This window comes from Myxine glutinosa, chromosome 8, assembly GCF_964187855.1.
Source record: "Myxine glutinosa chromosome 8, kmMyxGlut1.1, whole genome shotgun sequence".
NCBI lineage: Eukaryota > Metazoa > Chordata > Myxini > Myxiniformes > Myxinidae > Myxine > Myxine glutinosa.
In genome coordinates this window covers 52,115,774-52,142,800 of record NC_136268.1, presented here as the reverse complement: position 1 = coordinate 52,142,800, position 27,027 = coordinate 52,115,774, and the positions used below count along the sequence as shown (strand labels likewise).

The window sequence follows — 27,027 nt, the reverse complement described above, 5'->3', positions numbered from 1 at the left end:
CTTCATGAGTCCTACCCATCATTATGATGCTGTCTCCCATCCCAACACTGTCTTCTTCAGCTGTTGTTGACTCCACCTTCTCCCCCTTTCCTTTTCACAATTCCATGTACCCCATTGATCCTAATGTCAGTCTGTGATTCTGCTGCCCTCGATTTCACTCCTCCGTGAGCTTATATTTTCACACAGTCAGATCCCTCTATGACCTTACTCTTCCTTGAGCCTCGATATTTTTGAAAATAAAATCACCCGTGGATCATATGTGCACCATCCAAACCTTGACTTTCTCGGCCAGGGGGTTGAGCCGTTTCCACAGGAGCCACCATCCAGATAACGAGTCGCCGTAGTTAGTGAGGTCTGTGTCGTCGCGGCTTCCAACGTCTATAGCAATCACAGCCTTTGCCCCTCTGGACTGGGCCACATCAGCTGGGGAAAGTGGTGGTCAGAAGCGTTCAAATACTTGATGTACAACAGGTTACAAAATCCAATTTTTCAAAATGTAACGAAATTATCGATACCATGCAAATATATGCAATTTATTGAAATATAGGTTTTGCACAACTTGTATCATATGGTTCTTATCAAATCTTGAATGCCACTGATCAAATGTTTAGCACATTGAAATTACAAAAACAGCACATTCACAATTATTGGAGGACTTCATACGAGTACGAGACAGCCACGTGATGCAACCTCACGAAACACCATTTACTGCCTTTTACCTGAACTGAACTGGGTGATTTTGAGCTTTCCCTGACCTTCAGATCGCGGCAGTCGATGGTCCGATGAACTTGAAAATTTGCACACGCATGGATCATAATGTAATGAAAGCAATGGTAACATCATTTTTTCATTATATGTAAGCTTGTCTAATTATTTCCATATTAGTTGTGCAATATGCTAATTTTATGCATATGCGCACAACATCAAAATGTGCGCAGGATCCTTGAGAAAAAAATCTTGAGGAAAATTTGAAATCCCCAGCGGATGCGAAAAAAATACAAAGAATGTTGAGGAGTGGGAGCCCCCCCAATGCAGTTAGAGTTAAATTCGAAATGGAATAAACATGACATGTCGACCTGATTCGAGCAAGACATCCAGAAGAGGACTACGACTATATTTGGTCTGGCAGAGCCGATAGTATCCATTGAGCTGGTGTGGCCCTTGCCCTGGACTGGACGAGAAGGAAAACCCTTAACAAGGTGGAACCCCTTATAATGAGGGTTTATACACTATATTTATACACTTATACACTGCTTATCTTCACCGTCATCATGGAAATATGACCATTTTTGTCTGTTTTGTATCCACTAAGGCAGACGACAATGGCAACAAGTATCATTTTATGAGATGTTATCCTCTGAGCTAGCTCAGACCAGGTGTCACGATCTGGTTGTGGTCCTTAGAGATTTCAATGCAACAATTGGATCAGACCATGTCACAAGGAGAAGAATCATAGGCCCAGTATGCTACCTTCCAGCAAATGATAACAGCACTCATCTCCACACTTCATGACCTGCACTTCATGACCTTCAAATCGGAAGCTCAAGCTCATCCCTTCAAATTTGAACCATGTACAGCAATGATGGGGCGACCCGCATAGTAATCGACCACGTCCGAGTCGATCCAATACCTGATTTGGATAGCTTGGTAAAAGAGCAGAATCAGCAAATCAGGGTCTTCTCCAATAACTGTAGTAATGCAGGTCTGAGACAAGGCTACTACTCTCTCAATTTCTACATTGGCATCTCCTTAAGCTCAAAGAATGGATGATTCCCTGTTTGCCGCAGTCATTACACAGGAAGTCATTTTTTTCCAATAGACTCAAATGCACTGAAGAAGAAAGTTGAAGTCTGCCGCCATTAGGTAGTGGACGTTAAAGATCCCATGGTGTCTTTCGCGAAGAGTCGGCAAGCTATCGTCGGCACTATAAACAAATTCAAAATTCATGCCCTCACTTCCGGAGTCAGTGGCGACCTGACTAAGATTGTAACTTCATAACTGCTTCGGCTGCACCAATGATGATGATGATGATGATGATGATGATGATGATGATGATGATGATGATGATGATGATGATGATGATGATGATGATGATGATGATCGGTCTGGTTGTATTTTCACAACTACATAAACTTTGCAGATAATCTATACTATAAAAGGAGCCGTGCATGTGTCCATGCATCCTGGTTTCACCCATTGGCTGGACAGTTCAATTGACTCCACCCACAATTTCTATACCATGGCCACCATTTGGGGGCATATTGCAATGTGAAATCAAAGGCCCGGTTGCATAAATCATTCTTAAGGAAAGATTTGAGGATTTACTTAAATATTTCCTTACGTTTCCCCTTTTAAGGACACCCTTAATTTGAGGATGGTTGCATACAGTGGTACAGCGGATAACAACAACAATTGTGGATTTATGAGAAAAGCATGAAATTTCTAACATAGTTAGTGCATACCATGAGGTTTATTTTCAGATGTGGAGGGAAGTCAGATTTGACCTCTGAGGACCGTGAGAGGTCAAATCCAAAATGGCCGCAAGTCCACCGAGTCTAATGTTCAAACGCGCTTAATTTTGGAACCAAATAGTGTAGAAAAACATTATAGGTGTCATTTCCAACTAAATTGGGGATGCTCCTGATGAGCCGTGGGTTGCCTTTGGTGTCGGGTCAAACTTTCGGTACATAGCTGTTCACGAAATGGTTGCCACATTGAATCCAACACAGTGTCTGACTCTCCCAATCTTTCACGCTTTCACCGGGTGTGATACTGTATCTGCATTCGCTGGCAGAGAAAAGAAGACTGCCTGGGAAACTTGGAAGTCTTTCTTAGAGGTGAATGATGCTTTCAATGAACTCCTAGGCATGCCAAGTGAGGTCAGTGAAGGCTCAATGTTACTGCTGGAGCGATTTGTGGTGCTGATGTATGACCGAACCAGTGAGAGCACGGAAGTGAATGATGCCAGGAAACAGCTCTTCACACAGAAGTGTAGAACTCGAGAGAACATTCCTCCAACCCAGGCAGCACTCAAGCAGCACATCAAGCGCACTTGCTACCAGGCCAACTGTTGGAACCAGGCATTGGTCATGGATCCAGAGATGCCAGACCCATCTGACTGGGGCTGGACAAAGGAGACAACTGGGTGGCAGCCTCTTTGGACCACTCTCCCTGAAGCATCAAAATCGTGCCAAAATCGATCCACTGTGGCTGCAAGAAAGGGTGCACTGGACGCTGCAAGTGCCAAAGCTGCACTCAAGTGCACTGCACTGTGCTGTGCTTCTGTTCTGGAGACTGTTAGATTTTGATCATTACCAATTTTCATCATTGCACTTGATTTAATGTAAGCTTTTGTGGACATACTTGGTTAACTACAGTTATTTTTTCAGAGGTTATTGCATCATTCCTTGCAGTGTAAACACTTTTTTTCATCATTTCTGGTCTTTGGGTGTTCTGTACCTATCCCTCCCTGTACCTGAAAAAAATAAAGTTTTAAAAGTTCAAATGAACTTTTTCCGATAGCAGTTCCAACTGCAGTATCATAAAAATAGATATTTACCGTAATTTGACCTTGACCTAAACGCATGTCCTTGAGTTCTGGCGATCTCAAAAGTATCACCAAATGAATGGGCATCCCCAATTTAGTTGGAAATGACACCTATAATGTTTTTTCTACACTGTTTGGTTCCAAAATTAAGCGCGTTAGAACATTAGAACCGGTGGACTTTTGGCCATTTTGGATTTGACCTCTCACGGTCCTCAGAGGTCAAATCTGACTTCCCTCCACATCTGAAAATAAACCTTATGGTATATACTAACTATGCTAGAAATTTCATGCTTTTCTCAAAAAATGCACAATTTGTTAAAATATGAGAGCTTATCCGCTGTACTAATACGAATATTTCAAAAGTTTTTCCTTAAAACCTTCCTTAAACTCAAGGGAGCACGCCACCATCCTTAAACACCAACCATTGAGCTTCCAAAAAGGCACTGTTTATGGGAATTGGTCAAAAGGAAAATTTTCTCTTAAAATTGTGAGTTGGACAGGCAACCGTGATGGGTTTCTGTGAAGTCTTAGATATCACGATAGGGGAGCTGAAAGCATTAAATATTCCACTGTTTCAACGTGGTAATGAATGTTTGCTTTTATGAGCGAGAGGATGGTAAGAAGGAGGGAAGAACAGGGATGGGACAGAGTTGGGAAGGGGAGGTTGAGGATTTCAGTAGGGAGGGGGAGAGGACTTTTGGTGGGGTAAGGGATTGAGGAGTTGTCAAAATTGCATGTGTAAGTTTACTCACAGCAAAAATGTAATTGACTACAAATGTGTATGTGTTACTGTAGGGGGGTGACACAATCACCTAATGGATAATATGCTAGTTTCGTAGCATTTTTTAAAATATCAATGTCGGTGCCAAGCAGGCTCCGTCTACACAAGAGTAAGCTAATTGCTGATCCTTAATAAACAAATCAGCATCTTTCCAACCCCACCTCCCACCCCACTACCCCTCAAAATCTAAGTGTCGATGCAATCTTGATCGTCACCGCGGTTCTTCACAGTAGATGTCACTATCTCCTCATCTTCCATGCCCATCTACATCTTTTCTGGTTTCTTTGCATACATTTCTCCATCACAAATTTACTTCTTACTCTCCACCAGACTAGCAGTACATAAAGATTGGCCTTTCGTATTTAACACTTCCGTTAGCTTTGACACCAATATGGGAATAAAAGGCAATTGTTTTCATTCAATTATTAGTTCTCACATCAAAGGGGATAAAACTCAAACAGTTGAAAAACGTTTTATATTATTCACAATGGTTTAAATGATGTTATAGTTTGTGTTTTCTCATTTCTAATCTCCCTTTCACTGAATTATTTGTGCATGTAGCTACTTGAATGACAAGTATCCGTTTCTATGCAAAAAAGGCAACTATTGAACATCATTCCCTTCTGATCTCGAATTGATTAGATGCTGGTCTAATAAAAGAAACATGTCCTTCAATCCTGGCAAATCTCAGTCTCACCCTGTCGCTCTGGAAGGACCGTCAAATTAACCCACCTGTCTATTTCCATGGTCAGCTACTGGGAGAGATTCAGCCTCTTGAAATTCTAGGCATCACCAGGAGCTATGACTTCTCCTGGACAAATCACAAATCAAAGCCCGTTTCCAAAGCCACCAATAGGCTTGGCATCCTGCTTAAATTAAAGTTTCTCTTTGGTACATCGGTTACGCACAGCTCACACGGCATTTGTCCATAGCTCATTGAAGTACTGCTCTCCACTATGGACTGGTGCCCCAGCACCATATCTGTCTTTCCTGGATTCTGCTGTACAAGCTATAAAGCTCCCAAGATTATTGGAATCTCCCGTGATGTGGCTGAATCACAGGGTCTGTTCCTCTCGCATCGCAAGCAGGTCGTTTTTTTTTCTCTGGTTTTTTTTCTCACATCTCTGGGGGTTTTTTTTAACCACTTCTTCTCCAATAATTACTTCCTCTGCTCTGTCAGTCCTCCGACCCTTCCTATGTACTCCAGGATGCATACCTTCTTCCATCCAGGTTAAACTTCCATAATGAAGGCTGACTGGCCACCTCAACTCTATTAATCTCTTCTATGGTCTATGAAACCACCTTCCAAGGGCCATTCTGTCTGACTCCCCTTCAGGACATCAAGTAAGCAGTGCACTGCCATATGTTGTCCTTCCCAATTTGACATGATCTTTGTTACCCCCATTAACCTTTACTTGCTAGTTTCAGTGTTTTCTCCCCTCTTCCCTTTCCTTTTATCTTGTTTGTTAATTCCCTTGATGTTTGGCCCACTGTTAGCTGTACCTTGTTCTTGCATGAGCCTCGATCCTGTAAACAAAAAAGAGGTTCTAACACCTATTAAAGTGATCAGAACTATGTTTATCAAATCATACTGAATTTCAGAAAACAAATGGAAATGCCCAACACACAACACCCCCGTTGACCCAATTTACAGCAAAATTCATACATACCTCTTTGCTCGTGGATATTTAGGTTTCAATATACAAGTCCACTCCATAAGGATGTCACCTTACCTGGAAGGTTGTTGACGTAGCCCCCATCCATAAGCAAATGGCCGTCTTTGGGGTCACAGAGGGGTGGTAAGTATCCCGAAAGGGACATGCTAGCACGGGCATACCTCCACAGTGAGCCTGGGGAGGGACACATTTGAGGGCTGCCTATGCCCGAGGGCAGCAGTAATCCGAGCGAGGTCATACCACACAATGAAGGCAGACGTGGGTGCTGCTGTGCATCGTGCCATCACCAAAAGGGGAGTAAATATTTGAGGAAGAGGAGAAAGAATGAAGCATGATGCATACATAAGCGACAAAAAACAGCTAACCTGGAAGATTATTGACATAACAGCCATCCACTAATAAGTGCCCATCCCTCGGGTCACAGATTGGTGGAAGATAAGGAACATAAGAAGAACTGGCACGAACAAAACGCCAAACAAAGCCTTAGCAGGTTTACCAAACATAGCAGAGAGGTTGGAGAGGGTGCAGGAAGAGGTGCCAGGTCCATGCAATGCAGGTACACCATGCAGAGAAGACCGTGCAGATGCAAAGACAACACACAGGCCAGTAAAAAGAAAAAAAAAAAAAATAGAGTAAGCGAACCAAGATGAAAGATAGACCAAGAATGCAGTGAAAAAAACAGAGGAAAGATTTTGTGGAAATATGATGCAAAAGAGGGGGGGGGAAGGGTGGAAATCTCAAAAAACAAATAGGGAAATACAATACATAGTTAAAAATGTAAACAACAGGCGATAAGTACATGCAAACAAAAGGATAAAGTAGAAAGACGGGACAATTATCAAACAGAAATGGGGTGGGGTGGGGAGAGGGGGGAGGGGGGATAAAATTGGTGCCGATTCAAACAGAGTGGAGGTCAAGAATGAAAGTGAAGAGCACAAAGATAAACTAAGAAGGTTAAAAGTTGAAAAACATTGAGCAGTGCACTTATAATGCCCGTTCACACCACATCCAGGCCCGTGCTGAACTGTGCTGTCTCAAGGAGGAGGTTTGTGACGTTGGCTGTTTTTGCTTGGTTCTTAGATTTTCCCTTCTCCCCCGAACTTCCCCGAACATCTACTCTTTGTCTAACGTTTTAACCCTCCCCCACCCCCCCCCCCCCCCCCCAAAAAAAACAAAAAAAAAAACATGTGCAGACAGAAACATTCGTGTCCTTTTATCAATTCCCGTTTTCAATTTGCAGCAACCACCGACATCTTCCAATCACCCCCTTCCCCCCAAATCTCCCTCCCATTCCCCTATCACATGCAATAAATAATGTCACGTCGTTCGCATTTGTTAATACAATTCTGTAATAGGCAACTAATTTGGGAAAGGTAAGTCAAACAAAAAGATAAAATGTTGCAAGGTGGCTGTCTTCATCTATTCCATCTGTATTTTAACAAAGCACAACAGGACAGCATTTGGAAATGTAGGGACATGACAAAGTATTTGCAAGGAGACTCCTTTCACACACCGGGGCATTATACATTAAAGTTGATCTGCATGTGGGCACATGCACATGGGCACAAAGACTTTGACACACATACAGATGTAAAAAAAATGAAGACACACAGATGCACAAAGACATACGTATGTACGTGCACATACACACCAAGCGTACAGATCGTCAGCCATGACCACATGCGTACAAATAGACACCCTACAATCGGAGGGATGGATACCACCACAATCGGAGAGACTGACACCCCCACAATCCGACAGGCTAACAACCCACAATCTGACAAACTGACACCCCCACAATCCGACAGACTGACACCCCCACAATCTGACAGACTGACACCCCCACAATCTGACAAACTGACACCCCCCACAATCTGACAGACTGACACCCCCACAATCCGACAGACTGACACCCCCACAATCCGACAGACTGACACCCCCACAATCCGACAGGCTAACAACCCACAATCTGACAAACTGACACCCCCACAATCTGACAGACTGACACCCCCACAATCTGACAAACTGACACCCCCCACAATCTGACAGACTGACACCCCCACAATCCGACAGACTGACACCCCCACAATCTGACAGACTGACACCCCCACAATCCGACAGACTGACACCCCCACAATCCGACAGACTGACACCCCCACAATCCGACAGACTGACACCCCCACAATCCGACAGACTGACACCCCCACAATCTGACAGACTGACACCCCCACAATCCGACAGACTGACACCCCCACAATCCGACAGACTGACACCCCCACAATCTGACAGACTGACACCCCCACAATCCGACAGACTGACACCCCCACAATCCGACAGACTGACACTCCCACAATCCGACAGGCTAACAACCCACAATCTGACAGACTGACACCCCCACAATCTGACTAACTGACACCCCCACAATCTGACAGACTGACACCCCCACAATCCGACAGACTGACACCCCCACAATCCGACAGACTGACACCCCTACAATCTGACAGACTGACACCCCCACAATCTGACAGACTGACACCCCCACAATCTGACAGACAGGTGTAAACAGGCATACGTACAGACACACATGTGCAGACAGAAACACACGTATAGACACACACACACACACACACACACACACACACACACACACACACACACACACACACACACACACACACACACACACACACACACACACACACACACCCCTAATAAAATTGAACTGATGCATGAAGAAACTAGAAGGCCCTCGGCAGAGTGCATACCTCCGCCAGGCTGAACAGTTTGTTTTGTATCCCAATGATAGGCTGGATCTTGATTCAGACCTGAACCAAAATCGAATCGCTTGTTCTTGTCACCTAACCAACTCGTCCACCAAGTTTAGTCATAACTCGTCCATAACTTTTGTAAATATCGTGATATATATTGCTTTTCGCCCGATTCTCTCAATGGTAAAGAATCACTTTAAAATTAAATAATTCTCATATCCGAATCCATATCCAGATCTTCACCAAAATTGAACCAATTCTTCCTCGTCACACATCCAACGTGTCCACCAAGTGGCGTACGAATCAGTCCACAACTTTTTGCGATATCCTGCTATGTATCGGTTTTGGCCCTATCTGTAAAGATATCACAAAACAAAGAACCTTTTCCCGGTGGAGGAGATAAAGAACAGAGATTTGGTCCGGTGTGCTTATAATCTGATATTGTTCCCATCGTGGAGATGAAGCATCTATTGAATTTGGTCGATCGAAGAAGCATAATCTTACGTGTAATAAAGCATGCTTGAAGAGCAGGAAAGAGCTGAAAGATTCAGAATAAGAGTAAGAGAAGAAACGAGTTGATGGCAGAGACATCACAGCAGCGATCCCATCACAGAATGACATCACATTTAAGGCAGTGACCCAACTCACCGTCGGTATGAACTCGCATGCACGAAGCAGTGATGTCGGTTGTGACATTAAAATACGGTATCCATAGGTCCTGCACAAGCAGTGAGTACATGTAAAACCATCATTGTTCGTTCGTATTCATTAAAATTCACATTAATATATCGTGAAACCACATTTATACATTCTGCGTCAAGAGTTCTACCTCCACGCTGATAATTCATACTATGATCTCACCTCAATCTGCTTGTCTTTGAAAACCTTTTCAATGCTCTTATTAAAAGCAGCTCCTGACATCATTGACGTTATGGGATAGGTGAGATCAAGAACTTTCTTAAAGACAGATTTCATTTCCTGAAAGAAAATCAGAATATACACACAACATTGGGAATTTAGGACAAATGAAAGAAAATAATGAAGAACACTTAACCCTCTGGAGTCTACTATCGGCTTGTAGACATTTCGGCGCATGGCGTGAAGCCGATGGAATCGGCTTGAAGACTCCAGAGGGTTAATGGGCCATCTCCCGTATTTTTCGGCATCCAGGTCAAATTAGCTAATTTTCCCATTTTTCCTTCCTTTAAACATAAATAAGTCGATTTGGAGTATAAGACGAAGCAAAATCAACTTACGGTAGTTAGTAAAACTGTCATTCAATCAGAACAATAAAGTTGTTAATTCCTACCTGACACACAATGCATCGCTGCCTACGCTGCCTACGCTGCCTACGCTGCCTACGCTGCCTACGCTGCCTACGCTGCCTACGCTGCCTACGCTGCCTACGCTGCTTATGCTGCCTACGGGACTTCCGGGGTCATGAATATGAATTATCTCTGTCATGAAAATTATTTGAACTACTTTGTGGGATGATCGGATAAATCGGATAAATTAGGAATGTAAACAGGATATCATAGCTCTATGATAACGTGTGTAAACACACCTAAAACAAGCAAAATCCTTCCGGGAGAATGTCCAGTGGACAGATGAGGCCAAATTAGAGCTTTTTTGTAAAGCACATCACCTCTATGTTTACAGAAAACAAAATGAAGCCTTCAAATAAAAGAACACCTTCCCTACAGTCAAACATGGAGGAGGTTCAGTGATGGTTTGGGATTGCTGTGCTGCCTCTGGCACTGGGTACCTTGAATGTGTGAATGGCATCATGAAATCAGGAGATTACCAAGGCATTTTGGGAGAGCAATATTCAACCCAGTGTCAGAAAGGTGGGTCTCCATCAAAGGTCATAGGTTTTGCAGTTTTGGAGATATGGAGGTGCAAAGTTTTTTGGTTTTTCCAAGATGGCGGTCATACCACGTGACCTATGACATCATAATTATCATTAAAAAATATCTGCAGGAGGAGGCGCACCTATGGTGAAAATTTCCTGTCAATCGGACCAACGGTTACAGAGAAAATAATATTTATTCTGTGCAGACAAACAGACAAACAAACAATCACACAAACAAACATTCACACAAACAAACAAAATCATACAAACAAACTCAAATGCAATACCCTTCCCTCTGGCGAGGGTAACCAGTTGTAGCTTGAGTCATGTTAGAGCGTATTTGTGTTTAAATGTCACAGAATAAAAGCGAATTGATGTTGATGAGTTATCACTGGGTTATAAAGTGTTTGACACAGGTCGCTGTGCTGAATTCTCTTACCATGGCCCACCCACGGGCGCGGGTCCGCATGCGGCCCACATCACGTTCTTCAGCATACAATGCCCCCATGAAAGCTCCGATAGATGTCCCACCCACCATATCAATGGGGATACCAGCTTCTATCACTGCTTGAAGAACCCCCAGCTGGGCACAGCCCCTGCAACGAAATGACGATTTTGGAAAAGCGTGATTGTACAGTTTGCATATCACAAACAATTCTCGACGGAATGCATACAACACTGCCGTGAACCATACCAACATGGCCATTACAAATATTCAAACACAGATAAAGTCAGAATGCAAGTAATGAAAAAGCTTACATAAAGCCACATTGATGGATGAGGAGGTACTCGACTAGGCCCATCTTCATACTCACAAATAACCAACATCCCTAACCTACAATTTATGTAGTCTCACCTCGCACCACCTCCTCCAAGCACCAAAGCTACAGCATTCCCCGTGAGGACTCGAGCCAACCGTGAGAAGTCACTGTGCCTGTCTGGTGACTTTGTGAACACACGCTCATACATCTCCCTCTGTGTGCCAAAAACAACAAAGCAAAACATTTTTACATCCCATGTAAACATCATGGTATCACCTTTACCATTACAAAAAAGTGTCATGTACCAGGATGCAATGTTTCATCCTAATTATTTCGTCCACATCCAGTATAGACAGCTCGTAAAAGTGAATGCAACACACACCAGCTTGGGCAGACTCCGACGGGAGAAGATGCGACGAGGACAGCGAATGTGCAAGTGTGCAGAGCACCAGCTGCGCATGTTTAACCACTCCACTGTGCGCGATGGCGACGGACCATCCTCTCGATGCAACAAGATGAGTTGCTTGAGTGCACGCACCGCTGTGTTTTCCAACATTCGCTCCAACTATATAGAGAAATCACAGGTTAGGAAATGATATGGTACATATAAATGTTAGAGTCCATCTACAGACTTGGCATTTAATATGGAATATTTTTTTGTGGGGGTGAACTTACTTTTCAAGATGTCTTAGAACCAAAAGTTCATTGGAATTATGTTGAAATTATTCTAGATTTTGTTAATGTGACCTTTAAAAGAAACAAAAACCACATTTGACATTTCGAAACAAATAAATTGATCCTTGAAAGCGATGTAAACTGATATTGAACTCAATTCATGGACAGTGCTGTGTTAAACTTCTGTACGTTTTCCAGAAGTATCTCTTTATTTTGAACATTAGCCAAAATTTTTTTTAACAAAAACAAAAGTTCAATTACGACTGGGATTACGGACAGTAAAATTACAGTTCAGTACTTCGTGTAACCCCCACGAGCATTCAGGAGAGCACGTACACATTGAGGCATGCTGTTCACGAGATTTGCCAAGATTTGGACAGGAATCGCTTGCCATGCAGTGACAATAGCCTGCTGCAATTCACGCACAGAGGTCGGCTGCCGGTCCAAGTGGTCGATTTGACGCGTTAATTCTGCCCACAAGTTCTCTATCAGATTCATATCCGGGGACATTGCAGGCCACTCCATATGCTCCACACCACGGTCAGCAAGAAAGTGTTGGATCATGCGAGCACGATGAGGCCGTGCATTGTCATCTTGGAAGACAAGTTTCCTCGAAAGGCTGCACGAGCAAATGGAAGCAATGTTTCTTCCAGAATGGCCCTGTACTTGAACTGGTTCAGGTTTCCATTCAGAACAACCAGGTCAGTTTTGCCCCCTGCATGAAAAGCAGCCCAAACGGTCACCCCACCACCTCCAGCTTGGACTCTTGGCACTATACAATCTTTGTTGTAGGCTTCATGCACTTGTCTGCGCACTCGGACGTGGCCATCTTGACGATTGACCAGAAATCTGGACTCTTCACTGAAGATCACGTGATTCCAGTGTCCTGGCTGCCATTGACGGTGCTCTCTGGCCCACTGCAATCGGCGCTGGCGGTGTTGTCTGGTCAGGCGTGGCTTTCTCAGGGGACGCCTGCCACGATAGCCTGCTTGAACCAGTCGTTGGTTGACTAGCCTTCTGGATACAGGCACATTTGTCAGTTGCTGCCACTCAGCCCAAAGCCGATTAGCTGACTTGGTACGGCCATTGCGGACTAACCGGTGCAGCTGGCGATCATCCCTCCTTGTGGTTCTGCGGGGACGTCCTGGCCACGGTATTGGAGTAGGGACACCCCTCTGAGCATTTCGTTTCAGGATCTTTGACACCTGACCTTGAGCGATGCCATACTGCCGAGCAATAGCACGCTCTTTCATGCCGTAATTTCGTAAAGCCACCACTCCATGACAAACAGCATTGTCGAGTTGACGGACCATCTCCAGAGGAAGCGGCAATAACGTTTGGAGACGTGCAGCAGTTGTTTTCCACTAATACAGAACGCAACAACCATTGTATACCCCACTGTGAAGCCAATCGTCAAATGCACCTGTCCGTACATTTTGCCACGCCACCTGTGATATAATCCTGTTGTTGACTTCTTGCTGCGACAGACAATCAGTGACATAGTTCTTTTAACAAATAAATCACCAAAGTGTAAAAGAAACTCACCAGATTGATATACTCTGTTAAGAAAGTAAACCCAAGTCAAGAAAAAAAAAATATTCCATATTAAATGCCAAGTCTGTATTTATTACATAGACAGGTAAGGTGGACCATTGATTTATGACATGGTGTGTAAGGAGAGGGGGGGAATTGCGTTTCAGGGGAGTGTTTTCCCCAGTGTGCAGGGAAGAGGAAGGTATTGGGTTGGGGAGGGGGAGTTGGAATGGGGGTTTGGGCTATTTCCTTCTTCCATTAACCTCTGTCTTGTAAAGAAATAAAAAATATGATGGACTTGTCCATCTCCAACACCAGAAACGCCCATCGGGATCGGCCATACTCATGAACCTGAAGGAACTTCATCTCTCCTGTCTCTCCTAACCCTAACCTCACAAATTCACCCCCACATCCCTCCCTGTTACCTTAGACATTAAACTGTTGATTACCGATTGGTTTTACCATGCTCCATTGCCAAGATGCATCCCTGCATCAAAAGTAAAAGTTCAGCATAAACTTGCGCATTAAAACAAGTGCATTAAAACTTGGCCCTTACATTTCAACATTCACCAGCGAGAAAGAAAATGCGATAGCACAATACGCATTGTTCGGTAATATGTTTGGGGACCGATTAGTTGTTTGTTCACAAGTGCAAGCAAAGAACCCATCCACATGGACACGATAAAACCCATAGAATTGGCGTATTTTAGTTTGACTTATAATACCCGTTCCCACCTGGTGCGGTGCTTGCCATACAAATTTACACAGAGAATTTGCATCAGACATCAGGCTGTTGCTCCCCCAACTTTGAACCCCCGGGACTATAAAAAAATTTTTTTACCACTAAAACGAAATAAAATGCTTTTCGGCACTCCAACCTCTTCATTTGGCTTTGAAACAAATGCATTAAAAGCACAAATCCAATGCAATCAGGGAGCACCTCACACTTTACCTTCCCTTCCTCATTTTCTTTCTCCCTATCCTCAAGTCAATGCTGACTTATGGTTGCTTGAAGCCAGGCACCATTGACTGAGAGTTGATTTTATTATTTTGCATCCAAAATATAGACTCATGGAAGAATTGACAAAGAAGTACAAGGCAGTGCAATAAGGAGAATGGACAATAGGACAATCAAACAAGCGGACACAAAGGAATGAATGAACAGGAGGAGGAAGATGAGGGAACCAAACATAGTAACATGCAAGTAGAAACAGCGAGTAGGAAAAGGGTTAAAGGAGGAAGAAAACGTCATTGGTAAGGGATTGATGATTACCTAAGATGGTGGTGTATTGACTGCTCACTTGAAAACCTGCAGGCAAGAGTGGGATTTCACCGACTGAGGAAGGTGTTTCGACAAGCACAACAAGAAGAACAAAGGAATGGAAGTGAGCAGTAAGTCTTGATTTTGTGAGCTGCACAAGAAGGTTGTTGGAAAATTTCACACGACAGAAGAAAGGAGGGAAAATAACGAAGAAGAAAAGGGAGCAAGACTGAAGAGGTGGTGGCCACCAACCCATCTGCGTTAAGAGAACAATATGGCCTGTCCTTCTGCTTCTTTGTAGGAGATGTCAATCGTGGTAAGAGTTTTAGGTACAAAGGCATCCAAAAGAGAAAGATGTGAAGCAGGTCCACCATACCACCCAAAACATGAGAACAACATCCCCTGAACTATGGACAACGGCTTGTATGCATGTTACAAGAAGTTCAGATTTCCAAAGGTCGGACTTGGTATGAAAGAACAAACCCAGTAGGTGACTGGTTTTTGAGGCCAGCTTTGACATGTGGACAACCCAGGAGAGGCTGTAGCTATTGGTGAGGCCCAAACGTTTGAGAGGCTGACTCTCTTTCAGTGGTTTGATAGGTGAGTTCATTTGATGATCCTCTCAGTGACACAGGTGAGACTGAGATTTGTAAGGATTGAATATCATGTTCCAAGTGATTAGTGATTACAAGTATTTGATGCTAATCAAGTCAACAAAGAGGAAATCCGCTGCTAGCAGCCTGTCGGTAGCATGTGGTACAACTATAAGGCTCATGTTGAGTCATATGCAAAGAGGAAGTGAGGGTTTTCATAGTATCAGAATAGTCACTAAAAATAAGAGGAACAGAACTGGGACCAAAACTTTGCCTTGGGCACTTTAGCTTCTGCTGGAGTATATGAGAAGCGTCATCAAGACGGGGATAAAGACCAAAAGTGAATATCTTGCACTCCATGAGATATTATTTAACAAATTGACACCCCACACCAAATGCCACAATGGTAATTTACCTCAGCACACAATTGCAAAAGGAAACTAGAACGGCACTCAGTAGAGAGCATAACTCCACCAGGTGAACAGTTTACGTTTTGTATCCCAGAGTAGACCAGAAAATCACAATACAGAATCGCATTTAATCAAAATCATCCGTCCACAACTTTTTGAGATATCCTGCTTTGTATCGTTTTTGGCCATATCTCCCAATGGTGAAGAATCACTTAAAAAATTATACGAGCTGGATCCGAATCCGGATCTTCAACAAAATTGAATCGAATCTTCCTCGTCACACACACAACCTGTCCACCAAGTTTTGACCAAATCCGTCCATAACTTTTTGAGATGTCCTGCTATATGTTGGTTTTAGCCCTATCACTCAATGGTGAAGAATCACTTAAAAAGTAAATAATTCGCATATCCGAATCCATATTCAGATCTTCACAAAAATCGAATCGTATCGTCCTTGTCAGACACACAAACGGTCCACCAAGTTTCATCCAAATCCGTCGACAACCTTTTCAGATATCCTGCTATATGTATCGTTTTGGCCCCGTCTCCCAATGGTGAAGAAACACTTTAAAAAATTCTAGTAGCCGGATCCGAATCCAGATCTTCACCAAAATCTAATCATTTCGTACTTTTCACATACGCTACATCTCTGCCAAATTTCGTCCGAATCAGTCCACAACTTTTTGAGATATCTTGTTCACAGCCAAACAAACAAGAAGATGTCATGCGGAGCACGATACTTGCAAAATCCACCCCCACCCCAAATTAAAAAAATCCCATTGATACAGTAAATTGTCCATTTCATCAAGTTTAAAATTGACAATCTTGATCAAAGCTCGGGTCAACAGGAAGAAAAGTGACGATTTTCCAGATGAAAAATGATGATTTTGGAAGGTTGAACTTGAGTTGACCTTTGACCTTTTGACCTCAAAAATAGTTAGTTTCCCTATTTAGTGATTCAATGTGCAAATGCTGTTCAATTTTCAAGTCAATTGGATGAAAATTGAGGATTTTAAAAACTTGGCCGATGTTGACCTCAAAAATAGTTGGTGGTTGAATTCAGTGACCATATATGTAAATCCTCTTAGAATTTCAAGTCAATCAAATGAAAATTGGTGATTTTAGAAATTCGGCCTATGTTGACCTTTTGGCCTATAATCACCGAAAATATAATTTGTGGTTGAATTCAGTGACCAGATATTCAAGTACTCTTCAAATTTCAAGTCAATTTGATGAAAATTGAGGATTTTAGAAATTTGGCCTATGTTTACCTTCTGGCCTATGTTGACCTTTTGGCCGATGTTGACCTCAGAAATACTTGGTGGTTGAATTCCATGACCAGATATGCAAGTCCTCTTCAAATTTCAAGTCAATCGGATGAAAATTGAGGATTTTAGAAATTTGGGCTATGTTGACCTTTTGTCCTCTGTTGACCTCAAATATATTTGAAGGTTGAATTCAGTGACCAGATATGCAAGTCCTCTTCAAATTTCAAGTCAATCGGATGAAAATTGAGGATTTTAGAAATTCGGCCTATGTTGACCTTTTGGCCTATGTTGACCTCAAATATACTTGGTGGTTGAATTCAGTGACCAGATATGCAAGTCCTCTTCAAATTTCAAGTCAATCGGATGAAAATTGAGGATTTTAGAAATTTGGCAAAGTTGGTGACCTTTGGCCTATGTTGACCTTTTGACCCCAAAAACAATAGGCTTCTCAATTGGGACCACCTATATAATTTGGTGAAGTTTCATGATGATCGGTTTAGAATTGTGACCTATAGGCTGGTGACAAACAGACAAACAAACATGAAAAATCACTCATAGAGAGACACTTGGCAAAAGAGAACAAAGTAGCATGGCACTTAGTGGAGCATCCTTTTGACCTCAAAAATAATTAGTGGTTGAATTCAGTGAACTGATATGCAAACCGTCTTCAAAGTTTAAGTTAATTGGATGAAAACTGACAATTTTAGAAATTCGGCCTATGTTGACCTTTTGGCCTATGTTGACCTCAAAAATTGTTGGTGGTTGCTTTCAGTAAGGTGATATGAAAATGCTTTTCAAATTTCAAGTCAATCGGATGAAAATTGAGGATTTTAGGAATTTGAAAAATTGGTTGACCTTTGGCCTATGTTGACCTTTTGGCCTACGCCGATCTCAAAAAATAGTTGGTGGTTGAATTCAGTAAGCCGATATGTAAATCCTATTCAAATTTCAAGTCAATCGGATGAAAATTGAGGTTTTTAGAAATTTGAAAAAAGTGGTTGACCCTTGGCCAATGTTGACCTATGTTGACCTTTTGGCCTAAGCTAAACTCAAAAATAGTTGGTGGTTGAATTCAGTTAGCCGATATGTAAATCCTCTTCAAATTTCAAATCAATCGGATCAAAAGTGAGGATTTTAGAAATTCAAAAAAAGTGGTTGACCTTTGGCCTATGTTGACCTTTTGACCCCAAAAATATATAGGATTTTGTCGGACCATGAACTCTACCCTTTGGTAAAGTTTCGTGAAGATCGGATTAAAATTGTGTCCTGTAGACAACAACAACAATGTTGTTGTAGGCAAGCATAAGTGAGCTGACACACACACACACACACACACACACACACACACACACACACACACACACACACACACACACACACACACACACACACACACACACACACACACACACACACACACACACACACACACACACACACACACACACACACACACACACACACACACACACACACACACACACACACACACACAGAAATGTTTTTTGTTTTTTTTGCCAAGTAACAGACAGACAGAACCACAAACGCAACCGACCAATATAATTGAAAAATCTTCGATTTTGCAAGTAAAAATCAGACAGACATGTGTGAAAACATAACCTCCATCCACCTTTGGTGGCGTCAGTGATAAATAGCCCCGTGGGGGACTGATGATTATTTCCCCCTGGTTTCTAAGATTTTAAAATAAATTACCTAAATATGAGGCAAACCAGCCTCTTATAAGGGGCGGGTCCAGATGGGGAGCACAACCCCATGAGACCTTACTGTTCTCATGCAATGCACCAAATTTGGTCTGTATCACTCAGGTAGTTGTAGAGAAGATATTATATTGAAAATGGGGGATTCGGGAGGGCCGTGGCCCCATTTGAGGGGGCTGTAGCCCCATTTCCAAGGGAGATACGGCCATGGGGAGCACAAATTAAGGTTGGGGAATGGTCCAGATGCCTCGTGGTGAATTTGTCTGGATCTGTCCTACGGTTTCTGAAAAGAAGATTTTTGAATGAAATACCAATATTTGGGGAAAAAGCCCCCCTTTCATGGCCTTTATAGGGGTTGCATCTGGATGGGGAGCACAACATACGAGACCTTGCTGTCCTGATGTATCATACCAAATGTGGTCCATTATAATCTGTCGGGCAGTTTGTGAGAAGATGCTTTGGTCAAATGTTAGCTGACGTACGTACGGGCAGACACTGGGACCCACTTTGAGTTTATTTCGGAAAAATAAACTAAAAACAGAAGAAAAATTAATTTTAGAGTCTCGTCCAAAATAATCCAAAAATCAAAATATTTGGTTATTGCAAAATGACAATTATGATTAAAGTGGTCATTATCTGCAGAGAATATAATCAAGGAAGGAATGAAGCAAATCCCTTCATACATTGCCAACAGTGGGCTCTTGTTCTCCCAGGCCGACAATGAGGATGCAATCGGCTTGTCGAAGACAGCGTTGGGTCCACGGTGTCATACCACCATCTGTCTGGTACAGCACAATGCGATGCAGGTCTTCCTGCTGACCCAACCAGCTTGATAAGCGATACTCGTGGATGCTGAAGAGGTTGGGACAAAATGACAACTTTTAGGTAGCTTGTATTATCGTCAACCATTTGTACATGTTAAATCTTGGTTTTGTAAGAAAAGAAAAAAAAACTTTTTATGAGAAAAAAAATCGTTTTAAAACACAATAGTTACGAATGAGCAATGTGTGCTCGAAAGTAACAAAATGTCAACAAAGAATTCCAATTAGGAGTGTGACTACCCCAGGTTTGAATGATTACTCCATTAAAAAGTTCATGACATCGTGTCATGAGCTCATCTGTGCTAAAGAGCACACACGTAAAGCGTTTCCTTCAGGGTTCAAAAAAAGCAGAAGACATGGGTTAAGGATGAGATCAAAGAAATGTCTCATTGGTCAATTCATCTAGGTAGGGGGGCCTGTGTTTTATGAAAGAGACTCGCAGAACCTCGTGTTTCATTGGGTAAATTAATCAATGCTCACAATTTGAAAAGAAAGGCGTCGATGTAGTTTTATACATCATTATTCATTATTCCATGCAATCACTGCACTGTCCCATGATTCCCTGCAATTACTGCGCACTTCTTGGAGGGGAGGAGTGGGGTGGACTGAAAGAAAGATCCAGGTGCTCAAAACCACTAACGGAGACCTGCGCATCACTGGCCTTCTCCACAAATGCGTTGTTGTGAAGGAGAAGAAGATGGATCTTTGGTCAACATCCCTCAGCATTGTAGTTTTGTGAGGCATGTAAGCTCATTAGCAGGATTCCCATGTCAAAACGGAAAATCTCAACCTGTGCCGACCTGTGATTAACATTTCAACCTGGGCAAACACTGTGGATTGGTCACAATGTCTGGCCATTTTGACCTACGGCTGTATCTTCAAGGCACTCACATGCAGGCATAAAACAGCCGCCCGTGTCGCTACAGTAGGGAATGAAGGTGCACTAATGCACTTCCTACATATCGAGTTTCCACAATGCATTTGTGGATTTATTCGGAGCTAGCAACTTATTTGCATTAAAAAAAAAAACATTACAATACTGCCTTGCTCCATTTTAGCAAGATCCATAATTATACATACGATGCCACGTAGTCCTAAACTTTACCCTAAAACAAAAATGCCAGGTTAATGAAACGAATGGAATTTAACAAACAAAAATTTACAATGAAGAAAAAAAAAAAAACACCTCTAGGCTGCCAACGAATAAACCTTTCCTGGACCAAACAAACAAATCACACTGTGCGAATAGAGATTTAGGGCTAGAGTTAGCAAAACGAGTGCACACACCCGATATATTGAGGAGGGGGAAGAGTCTGTGAGGGGACTTTGCACCTTAAAAAATAGGGCTCACCCTGCCAGGATTCTGCCTCATGTTTGGGAAAATGGTGCCAACACTAAAAGTGACAAATTAGTTTCAAATATTCGTTATTAACCTTATCATAGTAAAAAGAAAAATAACAACTTTTCGACTTTTAACCTCAACATATAATAATAATAATAATAATAATAATTCATTTATTTTGTATAGCGCTTTTCAAGAAGCCCAAAGGCGCTTTGACAGAGTGGAAAACATAATGCATAACAATACATGAAAACAACAATTGCAAAAAGACAAGAATCAATAGGGAAATATTTAAAGCAAAAGGAGGGAGAAGGAGAAGTGATAGTCGGGGGTTAAATGCTGTGGGTTGAATGTTGAATGCAGTGTTGAACAGGTGGGTCTTTAGTGATGTTTTGAATGTGGTGAGTGAGGAGGAGTCTCTGATGGTGTGAGGTAGTGAGTTCCAGAGGGTGGGAGCAGCGATGGAGAAGGCCCTGTCCCCCCAGGATCTGAATTTGGTCCGGATGGAGGGGGTCAGGAGGTTGGTACCAGCAGAGCGGAGGTTGCGGGTGGGAGTGTGTCTGGAGAGGAGGTCAGCCAGGTAGGATGGGGCCAGGTTATGGAGGGCGTTGTATGTCAAGAGGAGGATTTTGTACTGGATTCTCTGGGAGATGGGGAGCCAGTGAAGCTTGTAAAGGACGGGGGTGATGTGGTCACGGGTCCGGGAATGGGTGAGTAGACGGGCAGCGGAGTTCTGAATGTATTGGAGTTTATTGGTGATTTTTTAGGGTGAACCATAGAGGAGGCTATTGCAGTAGTCCAGACGGGAGGTGATGAAGGCGTGGATGAGGGTTTCTGCAGCCGTGGAGGAGAGGGATGAGCGGAGACGGGCAATGTTTTTCAGGTGAAAGAAGGCTGACTTTGTGATCTGTTTAGTGTATTTGTCGAAGAAGAGGGTTTGGTCAAAGATGACGCCAAGATTCCGGATGTGAGGGGAGGTGGATACTGGGATACCGTCGATGTTGAGGGCAAAGTTATGGGTGGATTTTGTGAGCGTTTTTGGGCCAATGATGATTAATTTCAGATTTATCACAGTTAAGCTTGAGGAAGTTGATTTGAAGCCAGGATTTTATTTCAGTGATGCAGGAGCATATAAACCTCAATAAACTTTTTTTGTTGTTGTTTGTTTGTTTTGTATAGAGTCAAGGCTGATGGAAATAGATATAGGATACAACAGGGCAAAAGGAGTAGTTGAGAGAGGGGGAAATACCAACAGCAGAGTTGAAGGCCAAGATAGAGGCAGACTTGGACAAACAATGGGTGTGGGGAGGAAAGGGGGGCAGGAGAGGATGCATGATGTGGACAAGATGGATACAGAAAGAAACTCTCAGGAGGGGAAAACTGGAAATTTGGAAGGAGGAGGGATTGGGGTGGGGTGGTGGGATGGGGTTAACGAGGGCAGAAAAGATCATGGTTTTAGATTGGGGACAAATCTGAGATGGTGGTGAACAGCTGTCTTGAAGGCCTGGAGGGAATACTTAAGAAAACTTTACTTTCTGCATTGTGAATCATCTGAAATGTGAGTAAATCAGGGTGAAAATGGAGCAATTGCTTTTGGGTGGGGGGGGGGGGGGCAGGTTGGCTGTGTTCTCTATTAATCAATTCTGGAAAATATATACATTTTGAATAATGTAGTCAAAATATTAATCTAATCCACAAAGACACCAAGTATTTGGTAGGGGCAGGAAGGCATGTTGAGGAGAAAATTGGGGGCAAAGGGGGGACTTTCATAAGGGTGGGGGACTCTGATAAATGTGCTCAAAGTTTTTATTGACCTCAAATTTAATGAAAGCATTTAAAATGGATATAATGAGTTTGTTAAGAATCTCATTCCCAATCCCCCAAAAAATGCAATCCATTATTATTTAGTACAATCAATTTCATTTCAAACTAGAACGGCACTCAGTAGAGAGCATACCTCCGCCTGGTTGACCATATCACTCAATGGTGAAGAATCACTTAAAAATTCAATAATTCTCATATCCAAATCCATATTCAGATCTTCACCAAAATCGAATCAATTCTTCCTCGTCATACACACAACCGGTCCAACAAGTTTCGTCCAAATCCATCCATAGCTTTTTGAGATATCCTGTGATGTATCGTTTTTGGTCCTATCTACCAATGGTGAAGAATCACTTTAAAAATTCTAGTAGCCGGATCCAAATCCGGATCTTCACCAAAATCTAATCGTTTCGTCCTTGTGACATACGCTACATCCCTGCCAAATTTTGTCCGAATCCGTCCACAACTTTTTGAGATCTTTTGTTCACAAACAAAAAGACAGACAAACAGACAGGGGTGAAAACAACCTCCATCCACCTTTGGTGGCGGAGGTAATTAATTGATGCTACATAAACATTTCATGAGAATCAAGAAATGCATTTTTCTACATGTTGTGTGTTTATCTTTACTTTCTGCATTGCAAATCACCTGAAATGTGAGTAAATCAGGGGGAAAAATGTTAGCTACACCAATTAAGCTATTCTAGTTCATATTTACTGCTTCAATTACTGAACATGTGCATACATAAAAGGGCAGGTATCTGTGATGAGAAGCACTCAAGTCGTTAAATTGGAAAATTTATTATGCTAACGACTCAAACATCTGCCCAGGAATGACAAAAACAAAGCAATGCTCACAACACTGGAGGAAACATCACTTCAATAACCGAGCCAACCTGTCAAGAGCTGCGGCTCCAAGCCTCTCTTTGATGGTGTTGCTGGTGAGAAGCAGAGTAGGTCCTGCAAAAAGAAAAGGCACAGTTGTGAAGTTTAAAAAATATATATATATATATACACAAAGTCTAAGGTTTGTAATGGAACACACACACTCGCACATGTGCACGCACACGCACACACAGATGCATAATCTGCATGAAAACTGGAGTCATGAGTCACTTTGGCATACTGCAATTAGAAGATTATGGAGACAGGTACAGAGCTACACGAATTACATAATTCAGACATCTGAGATTCCACATCAAAACCAAGAAGAGTGTAAAGAAAATAGAAAAGTACCAAACTGGCAAGCCAAGGGGTAAGTGGAAGGCAACAAGAACAATATATTCATCAACCTCACCGATGGCATTGAGGGCATGCATGAGTTCAAGGCCAAAAGCGGTGAGAGGTGCATCTTCCGAGGCTGGAAGTATTGCCACAGTAGACAAATTACTCGCTGGGTTGGCCACGGCATCCAGGTTGCCACTTGATGATGTGATGTTAAGGACTGGGCCTGTGCACATTGAAGGGAGTTTCATTTGAAGATAGAGAAAAACAAATTAATGTTTCACTATAAACACTCATTTATCATTTCGTTCTTCTCGAAAATGTCTTTAAGGTAAGAAGATATCATGGTGACTAATCATTTTAACGACAATAAAATGTAACTAGAACGGGCACTCGGTAGAGCGCATACCTTCGCCGCAGCTACTGTTCTGTACTGTACTAAAATACGATTTTGACCTTTTCGTGACCTTGACCTTGACCTTTGACCCGATTGCTCCCAAAATCTAATCAAATGTGTCCCGTATAATAACCAATCATCCCACCAAATTTCATGCAATTCGGTTGAATACTTTTTGAGTTATGCGAATAACATACACACACACACACACACAGACATACAAATAAATACACAGCGATCAAAACATAACCTTCCGCTTTTGCGAAGGTAATAAGATAGTGAAAACTAAAATGGCACCAACATTACAGAAATTATTGGGAAAAATGCCAGGGGCATAGAAAAGGCCCCTTTATATGGTATATGCCATGTGGCAAAGTATAGAATAGAAGGGACATTCAAAAAAGCTCGGGTGCATGCTGGGCTACCCTTGTTCTTCGGAGGAACCAAGTAATGCTCTAGAAAAGTTCATTTAAAGGGGCGCCCTACATCTGGCAATAAAATTTATTTACTTCTTCATGTAGCTGTATGAATCAAATTGGCACCACATTATATGAACTTTTCTAGAGCATTACTTGGTTCCTCCAAAGAACGTAAGGGTAGTCCAGTATGCACAAAAAATGTTTTTGAATCTCCCTTATTTTGTATTGTTTGGCATTTTCTACAAGCTATGGAATGTCCCTTCTTTTCTATACTTTGCCACATGGCACATACCCTTATACAAAGGGGCCTTTTCTATGACCTTAGCATTTTTCCCAAGAATCCAACTGATAGGCCGGATCTGCAACCGGACCTGAACCAAAATCTGACCAACTAGTTCTCGTCACCTACCCAACTCATCCAACCAAGGTTTGTAATAATCCTTCCATAAATTTTTGAGATATCGTGCTCACAGACAAACAGACAAACAGCGGTGAAAAAAATATCCTTCAGTGGTGGAGGTAATAATGAAACCATTTGAAAGATTACTGCAGATTACTTATTTTGAAGAGCATTGCTCTTTTAAGTAGGCACATCTTAATCGACTCTTTGATCAATGTAGTGGATACCCTTATGGTCGAAATGGAATATGCATCCTTTTTGTTTGCACTCTATCCATATTCCACGGAGTGTCCACTACTCAAGTCGAAATCATGCATCTGGCATTCCAAATTCCCAGGGTTTGAACTCAAGACTTTACAAATCCACCATAAACGGTGATTCGCAGTATGCGTTCTCACCTACAAGTGGACCTTTTCCACGAAGATTGCCAAGAATCTTTTGGCCCAATAGATGTATCAGTCGGGTAACAACCTGAAAAACACCAATATTAGTTTCTGTTTGGCTGTTAGAATGTTGTATAGTATTGGGAGGAGGGGGCAACAATTCTCTGGTCTTCTCCTCTGTTTTTTGCCTCACGGAAGAGCTGTTTGAAGAGTTAAAGCAGATACCTGGGGATATCGCCTTTTGATGGTGTTCAGTGCACCTTCCGGTAGCTTGGCTAGCTCCGAGTCCCGCACAGCATGCACTGTGGTTGCACGTGGCTGATGTGTCAAAGCCTCCACCTACATTGCAATGGTGTACACCATGAGAGAAACCAGCAGGGTATTAGCCCTTCAGGAATGATCCAAATCGCACAATATTCATGGTGACGACATTCAAGGTAGGATAAACCAAGGCAGGATAAATACTGAACTGTGCCATCTGAATAAAGTAAGAGTTCGGCAATAAAACTCGGCGATAACTCACCACACCAATGAGATCTCCTCGACCGTATTCTCCAACCAGTTCCTTTTTGCCCTCATCCTTGCTAATGACGGATCGTAATCGACCACTCAGCACAATGTATGTCGAGTCAGATTTGTCTCCCTGCCTTTGGAATGCAATAACAGTGCAGGAGGAAAGCAGATTTCACCAACACAAATAAACTCATTTTACAAGCATTCTGAGATAATCAAGTTTTTATTGAGCGAGCGAATATTGAGAAAACATAGATGGCATTAAGGAAAGGAGGTTATGTTTTCGTGAGTGGAAGGAGGAAGTGTGCAGCAGAACACACCTGTACACAGCACGCCCTGCTTCAAGAGCCATCCAATCGAGAGCAAAGTCAATCTGACGCACAAACGGTGACATTCGCTTGACCACCGTGTGTGCAACACTGAGCACCACGCTAGGCTGCAGACGCATTATCCTGGAAGAGCGCATACATACAATTCTTAATATTAGAACCACTTGAGACAACACCACAACTGATCAAATTTGTCCATTGCTGCATATATTTAAAAATATGCCAAAATTTTCTTTCAAGGACAAGCAGAAGGCACACTACCCACTCGTAAAAGTGGCATTTTGAGATCCGCAAAAAGACGCAATCTTTCATGGCACGGAAAGTGAAGATAAGAGGCTCGCCGGTGAGAACCGCCAATTGTCCGGCCATCTCTCCAGGATGTGCTAGAAAGAGCAGCACCTCCTCTTCACGTCCAATAAGCCGCTGGTACACGTGCAGTGCACCAGAGATGATAAAATGAATGCTGGCATCCTGCATTGTAAAAAAAACAAAAAAAAACAAAAAAAAACAGCAGAAGATATGGTGAAAGGCAA

At 42.5% G+C, this 27,027-nt stretch overlaps 1 protein-coding gene across 12 annotated transcripts in view; it reads right to left on the bottom strand.

Annotated features, from left to right (window-relative positions):
• LOC137432502 (patatin-like phospholipase domain-containing protein 7) overlaps positions 1-27,027 on the bottom strand; it is a 170,660-nt gene that overhangs the window by 72,726 nt on the left and 70,907 nt on the right. For 6 of the 12 annotated variants that reach the window (XM_068124495.2, XM_068124501.2, XM_068124497.2 and 3 more), the window contains 16 exons: positions 26,760-26,965; positions 26,486-26,617; positions 26,176-26,299; positions 25,878-25,991; positions 25,668-25,740; positions 24,127-24,279; positions 23,726-23,789; positions 19,527-19,695; positions 11,768-11,950; positions 11,481-11,599; positions 11,064-11,220; positions 9,634-9,750; positions 9,421-9,490; positions 6,370-6,486; positions 6,062-6,178; positions 275-423 (listed from right to left, as the gene is read on the bottom strand). In XM_068124495.2, coding sequence (XP_067980596.2) covers positions 275-423; positions 6,062-6,178; positions 6,370-6,486; positions 9,421-9,490; positions 9,634-9,750; positions 11,064-11,220; positions 11,481-11,599; positions 11,768-11,950; positions 19,527-19,695; positions 23,726-23,789; positions 24,127-24,279; positions 25,668-25,740; positions 25,878-25,991; positions 26,176-26,299; positions 26,486-26,617; positions 26,760-26,965 — 2,064 coding nt within the window. The remainder of the gene's footprint in view (positions 1-274; positions 424-6,061; positions 6,179-6,369; positions 6,487-9,420; positions 9,491-9,633; positions 9,751-11,063; positions 11,221-11,480; positions 11,600-11,767; positions 11,951-19,526; positions 19,696-23,725; positions 23,790-24,126; positions 24,280-25,667; positions 25,741-25,877; positions 25,992-26,175; positions 26,300-26,485; positions 26,618-26,759; positions 26,966-27,027) is intronic. The other 6 variants (XM_068124503.2, XM_078783299.1, XM_078783301.1 and 3 more) reach the window with 2 other exon arrangements.